Below are 12,481 nucleotides of genomic sequence, written 5' to 3' on the forward strand. Positions count from 1 at the left end.
TCATCCAAGACCCTCATTATTGGACCCCTTGCCAAGTCACTAGTCTCAGATTGTTGAATAATAATGCTCCATCGTTCGCCAATTAAACGCCATTTAAAGCCAATTAAACATAAAAATATCTGAATATATCAAAGGATTGATTTATTGCAGTTCCTATAACGTTATGTTATGTCAAGATTTATGAAAAAAGTACAAATGAGGTAAAAAGTATTCATGTGTGACCTCAAATGCCCTCTTGATAGCTGAAAACTCAAAATATGCTGGCAAAATTTTAATGATTTTTCTGCTCAAGTAACAGCTAAACATTGAAAGATGATTTGTAGAAAATATGGAAAGGTAAAGAAATTGATATTGAGGAGCCATCCGAGAAAAAACAACCAAAACGTTTATTTTGTATACAATAAAGAAAAAGCTATTTGGCCCCCTCTAAATTTCATGACTCTACACTGCTGGTATAAATGCTTGTTAGAACTTCGTTGGAAAATCTAAGTTTCTCACCCCTCCTATGAATTTTCCTATTTAGGCCATTGTCTGGTGGTTATTACTTCTAATTGCCATTTGATTTAATTTGAGCTTAACTGATATCTAAATACCATAATGCACATGCTATAGTGTAAATCTGTATGACACATATAATGTTGTATCATATTTTTTGGTAGATACAGAGTCTTTTCAACTTCTTTAGCCCAAGCCCTCAAATATGCGAAATTCTTAGCAAAATATCTTTAACACCCAGGCAGTCAAAGATTCAAACTGCTTCTACCTTACTTCATTACCCCCCCCCCCCCAATAGTTCTGTGTCCTTCGGTAAATTTTGTTTCATTTGGTGAAAATCATTTGTTGGTAGTCAGTAGTAACAAAGTGACGCCAAGATTTTACTTCATTTATTTTTTATCAGTATTTATCTTCTTATCAGTAGGAATTGTGAAGGACATAGACAGTTGTAGAATATGGTCAGCCACCTATGACGTTGAATAAAGGGAAATTGCCACGTAAAAATGCCATGTTTTTTAAAACACATTTACAAAATGGGTGTTTTCCCAAATTCTTAGGGTTGTGATCAGCAAAAATATTTTTTTTTTGGCCTACCAATCTTCCAAACCTGGCTACGCCACAGTTAAAAACCAAATTCTAAAAATGGACGTTTCCATCATTTACTAGTGACCTGAAGGGTGTGGCATCAAAATTAGTGTCTAACACCCCCCCCCCAATCATTGTTGCTTAAATCCGCCCCTGTACTTCATTCATGGACTTTTCTCATTATTTTCATTATTGTCAACAGTTTGTGGTAATGGAGAGGCTGAATTGAGTTTTTATTTATGGACCCCTATAGCCAAGGGCCCTCTGACCCCTTCTCTTCTCAGCACTGATCGTTTGATGTCTGCCATAAAACTCCATCTCTTGGAAATGTCTTGGAAAAAACGTTGTTGATGTTGCCCAAAGTTTAGCCTCTTATTGGGACCAATGCGCATGGCAATCACTTGGATGGCCTAAAGTGTGTTACAAAACTCCACGCGAACTGGTTCGGCTTTGGTTCCAGGCAGACGGGCAAGTATGATTCGAAACCTGACAAACAATTTACTGTACAGAAAAGGTATTTTTTGTTTTTACAGTAACTGTTTATTTCGCTTCCCCGGAGTACGCGAAAAATTCCCAGCCTTTCTCTACACATCTTCAGGACTATACCTAGACTGGGCAGTCTGTGCACGCAGAACTCGGATGTCCTGGTTGAAACGCTATAGTTTTTCGTATGCACAATTTGTTCCTTCCGAGGCTAGCTAGCAAAGCAATGTTAATCACAGCTCAAATCAAACCCACATAAAGCGTTCGACAAAGGTAGCAGCTCTGACAAAGATGGGAAATTTTTCTATTTTTGGTGTGCGACATTGTATGATACAAATTGTATCTATTTATAATCTTTCTTTGAACAATAGAAGTTGGAGATTGATATTGATCTAGATGAAATGTGTCTATTCACTAAATCAACACAAAATGTGACAAGAACTTACATCTGACAAGGCTAGTTAAAATAGTGTGGTTGTGCTATAAAGTTATTAGTGTAGCTCTTTTCATAGTCAAGCACAACTTCCCCAATATAAATTAGCAGTAATGTAAAATATTTACAAATTTATGTGGCCTCTATGGGCGAAAAAGACATGAAATAGTTTGTTTTAACAACAAGTTTCTTAATTTTTTTGATAAAAACATCAAACTTTTCACCATGAGACATTATATTAAAACACTAGTGAAGATTTCAGTCTGTACTTAGCTACTAACTCACTAATGAGTACATACTCTAAGGGTCTGCTGTTGATTCTCGATTTCCACTGAACCCCTCTATTCATGCGAAGCTGTCTCGACCTTCATCATGGGCATAATTACAAAATTTTGCTGCAAAATGAAGTTCAGCCACTTGATTTGATCTAATGTTAATTCAAATCCTTGATTAAGCTATTATTGAGCCTCATTATCTAGTTGACCAGTAACCTGTACATACTAGGCAATGACTTTAAATTGGTTATGATATAAAAAGGCCACTGAGATCACTGATCTCACTTAACAGAAATGGTTTTATTGTAATGGAAAAGTTTGTAGGCTAATACTAGGGGGTAACGGTAGTTTGGTTGTATCTTTGAAAACCATTTGCACCAGCTTTATTCTAATCCATTTGCTAAGTGTATATATTTAATTTTTTTTGAAAAAACCATTTTTGGTTTGTAGGGGCCTCAGAATGTGATTCTACATCTCTGGGGTGGGAACAGCCTAGTAGCCAGTCTATTCTTACTTGAATCAACATGAGAGGCAAGATACTGCCACAAACCAACTTTATTGTGTATAAATGTTGATAGCTTGAATATAAAAGACAAATAATTTAAATATATATATTTGCTCAATCTGGGCCAAGCCAATGCTGCCCAGATAGGCCAAAACAGGGGCGGATTTAGACGTTCGCACCGTTCGCACATGTGACAGTCAAACTTTTAAAATTATACTAAGAATCTGTCTCGAGAGAGGTTTTTGCTGAACAACAACTTTTTCGCTTATTGGCAAATTTCTCATTTGTGTTTTGATTCTATTTACTCGGGAATTATGCTTCAGTTATATTTGACAACTGAACACCGTGCAGGAGCAGGAAGATCCAAGGTCTGAATCATGCATGATTTAAATCTGGCCATAAACAGAAGCAAAATCTTAAACACAATCTCTAATTCTATCTCGATCTTGATTCAATCTGATTCAAATCTCAAAGCATCCTGACTAAAAAACAACAGGGTACCAATGTAGTTAGATTAGGGTATTTCGGTGCACAGTATGATTAGTAGCATGTTCGCACCGATTCGCACAGCTTTTGTTTCAAAATATTTAGCCAATCAAATTGCTAGATAGTGCGAACTTCGGTGCACAGTATGTTTTTTAGTAAGGTCGCACCACTGGGCTAAGATTAATCCGCCCTCATTGCGTGTATTGTGCAGTTTTGAGCTTATTTATGCCTGGCATGGGCAAGTTTTTCACTGGAGAAAAGGAATTTTGTGTTATGGAGTCGGCTGGCTACATGTAAAACGAATAGGTTAAACCTGGTAATTTGGAAGACAAGGTCGCTAGATTTTCAGAGTAACATTCGACACGGGATGTTTTCAAGTTTCGATGTTCATTACCTCCTCCATGGATCGAGGGCCTACTAATGTCAATAAATGCACTGGACTGGGGTGATAATCAGTGGGCGATACCTGCGATTTGGCTCTGGCGAAGAAATAATGTTCAGGACGTTGGCAGAGAAAAATTTTCACTTAGACAAAACTTTCAAAGTGAATCTTTTCAATGTGGATTTTCAGTTCTTTATCAGCTTTCAGATATTTCCGGGTAATGTTTACTTGTTTGGGTATTCCCCTGAATTCGAAGGGGTTTCTTGGGAGTAAAATACATGCTTACACGCTGATTTGGTTTAGCTATTAAATAATATTAGTTATTAATGCAGGTTTTATGAATATTTGTGTAAATTTGTTCTATTTGGTTAGTTCTGAAAATTCATTGCAATGATGTTTTTTATTTTTTCGCGTGGCCTGGTTTGTCATCGTATGCTATAAACAAATCGAAAAAGACGACTCGAATTTTTGCCTGACTATGAAAGGAAAACCGTCAATACGCTTTCTTGCTTTACGCTTGGCTAAGAAACAACACAAATGATTCTGTAGTATCAATTGAAAACTCAGATAAGGAATAAACAACAGTTTGGCCACGTTCTAAATAAAAGCCAATTTAATGTGCGTGTCGACTGCTCAAATGAGAAGGGGGCGAATATCCTTAAAAACCAAGGGGTGTGGTCACGAATGATATTTCCGACCACACCCTTGTGTGCGACAGTCAGAATATTTTCTAGATCCGCCCCTGGGCCAAAAGATGCTAATATGGGTCAAAATAGTGACTTATGGTTATTCATGACTTATGGTTATTACCTTGCATCTGAAGGTTACCTTCCATCAACAGTGTTAAATCAAAGGCTTTCTCATGACAAATCAAAAATTCCCTGCAGACATTCTAAATCTATATATACTATTTGAATATGCTTGATGTATGTTTCTGTTAAGAAATAATCATAACTGAAAAGATACATCCATAGAAATGAAAGTCACAATTAAGTAAAAATATTCTACTTAACAAGAAAAATGAATTTCAACTATATATTTCATTTAAATATAACATAAACTAAGTAGTTGATTAGGAACTTATAAAAATTGTTTTCTCATAACTTTTAAAACCTTTAAAAAAAAAAGTTTAAGGCTTTTCAAAGTGAATTTTTGCTGTCTTCCTAAGTTGTAATTTCTTACAACATGGAATCGTGTTTGCCATTCTATGCAAGAAGCACTGGATACATCTTGTTGGATACATTTCATCGAAGTTAGAACCACTTTGGCATCTAACCTCTTGCTAAACCTCGAAAAATTCCAGTTTAATTTTTTTTGAAAATCCAACATGCCAAATTGTGTTGTTTGTGTATGATATATAAATATTTTTGTTTTGTGTTAAATCCTTTTATTTTACAGTAGGAACTACAAAAGCATGCCTGCTGTTGGGAAATAAAAATCTACGAGAGGTATGCTCCAATAATTTGTTTTTCTTTTAATTTTGAAAACATTAAGAAAAAAGACTTCTTTACAAATGATATAAAATTGGAAAATAAACAAGAACCTATTTATCCTTTCCCCTACACTATGATGTTTTTGTCACAAGAGATTGGGGGGAGGGGGCTGTACATGTACATAGTGTATAGAATGACATGTAGCCCATATTTGAAATTTGTAAAACCATTCAGGCCCATTTGTTCATTAATTTTTACTCCTAGTAGATCCCCAGTTTTTTGTTTTTATGGTAAGAGACTACCTAAAGGAGATCCCCAGATGCACTTGTTTAGAGTGTTGTTCCACAGTTAATCATGTCCTTTATTGTTTTTGTCCTTATTTCTGTAATTTTGTTATTTGTTAAGTTTAGAACAGTATTTTCATCTAATTTTTCATCAATTTTTTTTTCTCATCAATGATTCAACATTTGGCGCTGTTTATATACCGAAAGGCCGCCAGTTCACACATGTTTAGAACAAAACTTGAAAAACTTGAATCTTTTTATTCATCAATTGATTGATTCATTGATTCAGGTTTGATTGATCAATTGATTCAGGTTTGATTGATCATCAAAATGCCCTTATATATGCAGAAAATAACAAAGAATAAATGAAGATATGAAAACCAGACTTGAAAACTCCCATTTAAAAATCTTTGTTACAAAGGGTTAAAAAGATGATAAAAGGGTTATGGCTTTTCAGTTGCTAGGAAATGGATACCTGCATAACCAAGGAGTTTTAGTTCAAAATAGTGTAGGCTGTAGTTCAAATTTGAAACTAAAACAAAACATAAATATTATTTTTCCAAGTTTTTAATAACAGCTGCATAAATATTTTTCCTGATTATATGATTCCTCTCTTTTGAAGGCACCCAACAAAACTTTCTACCAGTTATGGAAAGGTATGTATATCTAAAAAAATATAAGAAATTATTTCAGAAATTAGAAGGGCATTAATCAAGGAAAAGCAACCACTAGATCTTATCTATGAATTGCAACCTTATTGATTGCTGTAGTGTTCAACTAAAGTTGGAATTTTCAAATAACAATATCTCATAAGGGTCATTCCATGCCAAATGGACTAGGGGTCCCACATGCACCACCTCAGATTTGCACGACGCTTCAGAGTATCAATTTTGAGGCTTCTAGAGTTATCAAAATCAAGCCAGGAAATATATCTCCCAGAATTGCGGATCAGAGCCAAAGCTGGGGTCTTTGAAGAACCATATCTTTGGGATGGTATAAGATATCAAGCTGAAATTTTCAGGATGCTCCTACATATACGAATATTAACATAAATTTTCATGCAAATCTGAGGTGGTGCATGTGGGACCACTTCAAAAATTGGTCCATTTGGCATGGAATAACCCATATATTCGCATGTGTAGCACTTTGCTATAATTTTTCATCTCAGTTCTTATAAGCATATTATTATTTTTTGTAGAATTGCAATTAAGATGTTATGCTGCTGAATCAGCCAAGAAAGTTTTTGATAGAACAAAGCCACATGTAAACATAGGTACAATAGGTCACGTGGATCATGGCAAAACAACATTAACAGCCGCAATCACAAAAAGTATGTGCCGATTTTTATAATTAATAAATGGTAGTCGACATCAATTCTTTAGACTCCCCATACAAATACAAACTAAGCCTTGAAACAACCCAACTCCAGTCTCTGGAGGCCATTAAAAAGGCTGCCAAGTCCATCCTAAAACATAAGCTGATATATAGCTTTCAAATAAGGTACAGCTGTACAAGATTTGTTTCCAAAAAATGCTGCTTCTTTGTACCCAATATGTTGAAAGGCTTAAGGAAAGGAATTCCCCTTTCCTTAAGGGCTGCATGTTTTTATATATGAGAAGCAGGGAATTTTATATTAATTTATAAAGGGTAATTTCATATAATTTTTGCAGCCATAAATTTTTCTTATCTCTTTCTATAAATTTATCATTAAAATTGATCTGGATTTTTGGAGATCTTGTTAAAAAGAAAAGTGTTGTAAATAGTATGTAATTGAGGTAATAATGGAGTGTTTCTTTTATTAATATTTTCATTTATAATTGTAAACCCTTTTAGCTTGGGTTGCCAAAGTTTCTAATTTTTCTGCCAACTTGAACCCTATGTCTCTTATATGCATGTTTCTGAAATAAAACACTGTGCACCCTGCTACAGTCTATAGCGTATTTGAAGATAAAGGATCTTTGCAATGAACATATGATTTTTGGAGTAAACATTAAAATTTGCTAACTTTTGTGTACAGCTCTTGCAAATGCTGGCGGTGCGAAGTATAAACAATATGCAGATATTGACAATGCTCCGGAAGAAAAGGCGAGAGGTATTACAATCAATGCATCGCATGTGGAATACGAAACAGAAAACCGGCATTACGGACACATCGATTGTCCAGGGCATGCAGATTATATCAAGGTGGGGATTTTAGCTTGTCTTTGCATGCCCGAGGCTCTAAAAAAGGTTTTTTATAGATTTGCATTTTTGCATGACTTCAGAGCATTGGCCTGTAGATTCAGAACTGGTTTTGCAATAAAAACCCCTAAATATTTGAAAGAACATTTTGAAGGGTTGGAGTGACCTTTAGAAGAGTCAAGAGTAAAAAGCTGTAAAATACTATTAATAGAAAGTTTAGAATTAAAAGTGTTTATTGAATTCCGAACAGGTTTTTGACAAGTTTCTACTTTTGAGTTTCTTGTGTTTTATCAGCAAAGAATGTTGATATTCCCCACAGAACATGATTACTGGAGCAGCGCAAATGGATGGTGGTATTTTGGTGGTTGCAGCAACAGACGGACAGATGCCGCAGACCAGAGAGCATCTTCTTCTTGCTAATCAGGTATACCCTTTTTTTTACACCCCTTTAGTCACCGTGTTTCATCCTCTTTCTGTATTTTTGTTAAACGCATTGGATAAGTTTTTAAGAAAATTCATGGAATAGTGAAAAGATTTGTTTACGTGTTAGTATTACCTCAGAGCTTATTTCTCCAGTCTGTATTTTATTATCCATACTCTTCCCCTTTCTTTTTCTCCACCTTGCTCTTCTTTCTTTACCCTAAACAAATCTCATTTACTTTCCCACTTTTCCCTTTTTCGCCCCCTCTTATCTTCTTCCAAAAATGTTTCATCGTAGCTCAACTGCTTTCATAAATTGTCATAACATCCATTTGGTACGGCCACCACATATTCTTAGCAGCTAAAATTTGGTATTTCTACCTTTTATTTAAGACCGCTATTACTGATTTTGATAACAAGCGTTTGTTTATTTCTAGGTCGGAGTTAAGAACTTAGTTGTCTTCATAAACAAAGCAGATGCTGTTGATGATAAGGAAATGCTTGACCTGGTAATCTAAACGTATTTAAGTTCTACATGCGTAACCTCCAATATTCTTTGAAGATATATCTGGAAAAAACGCCCATCCCCCGGCAAAATGAGTGTGCCTGTGTTAGTTATCCCGTCCTGTCATCATTATAAAGTCTTCCCGAAAACGGGTCGTGGAAAGATCTTGTTTAGATAATTCCTGAAACCAATGTCTTTTTAAAGGTAGTACCAAGAAAACTTGGCAGGCATACTTTCCACTGAGCAGTAATTCTAAGAAATCACGTCCTGGTGTGTTAAGCACTATGCAAAGTAAACTCTGCCTGGGACTGTTCTCGAGAGTGATACTTACTATGTGTTGAAAATGTCAAATTCTGTATAGAAATTTTATTAGGTTTAGAGTCCCAATAAAAGTTAGTTCTTAAATAAATGTCTCTATTACATTGAAAAATATTACAAGAAGTTTTCTGAAAAGCGTTAACAATTTGTCTGTAAAAAAGAGGAAATCCATGCCAATCTAAAAAGGGGGTGGTCTTTAGAATTTTTTCTCGGGGTTGTAGCTTGTAGCCGCGTTCTTCCTGTTCTAGTAAGTTTCTTTCGACCCGCGCCTCAAACGCGCCAGATTTCACTATATAATGGACTTTCCCGCGTCTACTTCAAGCAATGCATACTAAGATATGCCATTTAAAAGTGTTTGTTGGTAGATGATGGATATCTCGTGGCTGACGTCACCATTCTATATTTCAGGTCGAATTAGAAATGCGTGAAATTTTGTCTCAGTATGGCTATGATGGTGATAATACTCCTGTCATCATTGGTTCGGCCTTGTGCGCCTTAGAAGACAGAGAAAATGAGATTGGATACAATGCGATTTTAAAACTGCTCGAGGCAATCGACTCACATATCCCGACTCCAACACGTGACCTGGACAAGCCCTTCTTATTGCCTGTCGAAGATACGTTTTCCATTTCTGGACGTGGTACTGTTGTGTCTGGGAGAGTTGAGAGGGGAAGAATTAACAAGGGTGACGAAGTTGAGATTACCGGTCACGGCACCACCCTCAAAACAACAGTTACAGGTTTGGATTGCGTTTGATAGATTTTGAAAACACATTTTTGTTGATGTTGAATCAGTTAGCATTGCTGAACTGGACAAGAGTCTTCCATGGAATAGTTTGTTTTATCTTTGATCAAAACGAAACAGCCACTAGAACTGTTATTTTTCAGAATCTGCATGACAGTCGGTATCAGAATGAAGCTTATGGGATACAACTCCCCTGTTCTAGATATGTATATTCTAGATACTAAACTGCTGGATATGGTTAATCAAAGAAGGCACATTCTATAAACATACCAGCTGGCTCTTCTGCTTTCTTTTCATATAATCCAATTGTTTTTAACTTCGGCCAGAAATCCTAAGAGTAATCAGAAATGTGCAAAACCTCTGGTATGATACCCTAAACTGTTAACTCTGCACGAAGGAAAAATTTTCATGAAACAAAATACTTTTGATGAAATTGAGGACAATTTCTGTCATTTACTTCTTAAACCAACCTAGAGCCACAGCTACCAGTCTGCAAGTTTCTAGCTTTGTTCACAGTTGCATATCATCGTACCTTTCAAGGAGCCAGACATTGTTCTCATTGTTAAAGACTCCAGCTCGCTGTTCGCTGGACTATGCTTTGATTGACACGCTCATTCTTGCAATTTTGATGAATAATTAAAGTCACTCGCAGTGAACACTTTCTAGGACACACGCTGTTTTATCTCCCAACCTTACCACCCTCTAATAATTTCCAAAATTTCTTCAAAACCATACATTGAATGATCATGTTCTTGAATTGTGGCATATTGAGCACCCCTCATCACAAAACACTTCAGCCCCCTCACCACAAAACACTTCAGCCCCCTCCCCAAATCCGTTCTATGCTCAGGCAGAACATTTCGACCGAAAGAAGCTAACAATTGTTGACTTTTCTTTGTTCTTATTGATGGCCATGGACTTCCATTGATATTCAAAATTGATTGATTCGTAGGACTAGAAATGTTTCATAAGCAACTGGACAACGGCCAGGCTGGAGACAATCTTGGGGCTCTGGTGAGAGGAATTAAAAGGGAAGACGTTAAACGTGGAATGGTCATGTGTGCCCCAGGATCAATCAAATCATACACTAAGTTTGATGCTCAGGTAACAATGCGCTTTTTTAAATGTCATTTGATGTATTTATAAGGTGCCTCGTTCGAACGTAATATGTTACGGTTGTCTCGTTTGTCTTGCTCTTAGGCCTTGTGCTAAGCTACTAACTTGCATGGATAACGTAATACTAATATGATAATTTATGGTAAATTATCTAACCATTACTATCCTTTTGTCTTACTTGAAACAAAGAAGAAACCCAAATCCTTCAGCATTTTTCGTGCATCAAGGCGTCATGTATTTCTAAGAAAGGCACAAGAAACGGAAAGAAGATTGACTGCTTCGAGTTGATACCTTAGACCTCTGTTTCGTGCTCTTCTGTTCGATACTTCGCCTTTGAATGCATCTGCGCTTTGAAGTGAAAGCTATTTTGCCTTTGATAGTCATGTCCCAGTATCCTTCAGAATTCAGAACATGAAGTATTAAGCTATGTGGCAACGCGAGAAATAGTAAGCTTGGCGTAGATAATTTCTGGATAGAAGGTGCCGCCAGGATTGTTTTCATGGTAGTCTCTTTGGAAGTCTTTTCGGAAGAGCAAAATCTTCCAACTTGCTGGGGGTGCTGATAACCTACATCTAATTTAGAGAAGGGCTTAGAATTGGAAGGGGTGTTAAAAAAGGGAAAGTGAATCTATCCTCTTTACAATGAAGGCATTGACTTTTCGGTATTTATTTCGACTTCCTGCTTGTCTGTCTTTGTATTATTACTATTATTATTATTATTATTATTATTATTATCGAATATTTATACAGGATAATACTTCAGTAGTGATATGCATATATACATATTTACACTATTTTCCCAGTAGTCCTGTTAGAATAAAAACAATAAACAAAATAAGATAAAAAAATTAGTTTACAATCAGCATTTTTGAAATATAATTTGAAAGAGAAAAATAAGTCCGTACCAGGGGAATGAAGTTGAGTAGTATATAAGAGAGTTATAAGGTTGAGAGTTTACGTTAAAGTATAAAAGCTCTTCAATTTATTTTTGAAGGAAATAAAATCACTTTTTTGCTCGAATTTCTTTTGGAAGTTTGTTGAATAATGAAATATACAGTAATGAAACGTGTATGTTCTAAAAATGCATCCTCAAATCCATCTCACTGATGAACATGTAATGTGGTTGGGGTTATTTATTGAAAACAGCTGAAATTAATGGGTTCAATTATATGCATGTTATCTTTAGGTTTATATACTAAAGAAAGAGGAAGGAGGCAGACACAAGCCTTTTGTCAGCAACTACACACCACAGCTCTATGTGAGAACGGCCGATGTGGCAGCCGCCATCAAGCTACCTGAAGGAGTATCTTTTGTCATGCCTGGAGATGATGCCAAGTTCAGTATGGCTCTCATGCATCCACTGCCTATTGAAATTGGCACAAGGTTTACGTTACGAGAGGGCAGCAGGACTGTTGGCACCGGAGTTGTCACCAATTTGATAGAGTAGTTGAATCCACAAATAGTTGATTGATTACATGCTTCCTCTCTCGTCAAAGACAGCATTGCTCCAAGAACAAAATACAATGTGCTCAATTTATGTAGAATGTGTGAGTCTGTATGGATATACATGATAGCATTAACCTTCCTTTTCGTTGTCAATATTTAAAGATATTGCGTAGTGCGTTTGCCGCTTCAAAATTTCTTGTACAATTAACAATATTGCTTGTTGACTATGGATGCTACCTGGTGTTAACCTACTTGAATACAGATTACATAAGATCTTTGTTACAGATTTTCTGTACCATGTAGATGCCTATGCGATGATGGCTCAGCTGTTAGAGTTGCCGACTACAGACCCAGGGTTCCGTGGTTCGAGTCCCTGGCATGACCAAACTTT

The 12,481-nt window shown here is 36.1% G+C and overlaps 1 protein-coding gene across 2 annotated transcripts; it reads left to right on the forward strand.

Annotated features, from left to right (window-relative positions):
• Positions 1–1,441: 1,441 nt before the first annotated feature.
• LOC135683838 (uncharacterized) lies at positions 1,442–12,314 on the forward strand. Of its 2 annotated transcripts, none has more exons than XM_065199202.2 (10): positions 1,442–1,594; positions 5,043–5,092; positions 5,984–6,017; positions 6,560–6,691; positions 7,379–7,545; positions 7,862–7,966; positions 8,400–8,471; positions 9,194–9,524; positions 10,482–10,633; positions 11,831–12,314. In XM_065199202.2, exons 1-10 carry the CDS (start codon positions 1,555–1,557, stop codon positions 12,089–12,091), a joined length of 1,344 nt encoding a protein of 447 aa, XP_065055274.2. In that variant the 5' UTR covers positions 1,442–1,554; the 3' UTR covers positions 12,092–12,314. The 2 variants fall into 2 exon arrangements, with proteins under 2 accessions (XP_065055274.2, XP_065055275.2); XM_065199203.2 differs by having other exon boundaries at positions 1,480–1,594; positions 5,046–5,092.
• Positions 12,315–12,481: the final 167 nt, after the last annotated feature.

The sequence above is a fragment of the Rhopilema esculentum genome, chromosome 7 (assembly GCF_057945365.1).
Source record: "Rhopilema esculentum isolate cy_ngs chromosome 7, ASM5794536v1, whole genome shotgun sequence".
In the NCBI taxonomy this organism is placed as follows: Eukaryota; Metazoa; Cnidaria; class Scyphozoa; order Rhizostomeae; family Rhizostomatidae; genus Rhopilema; species Rhopilema esculentum.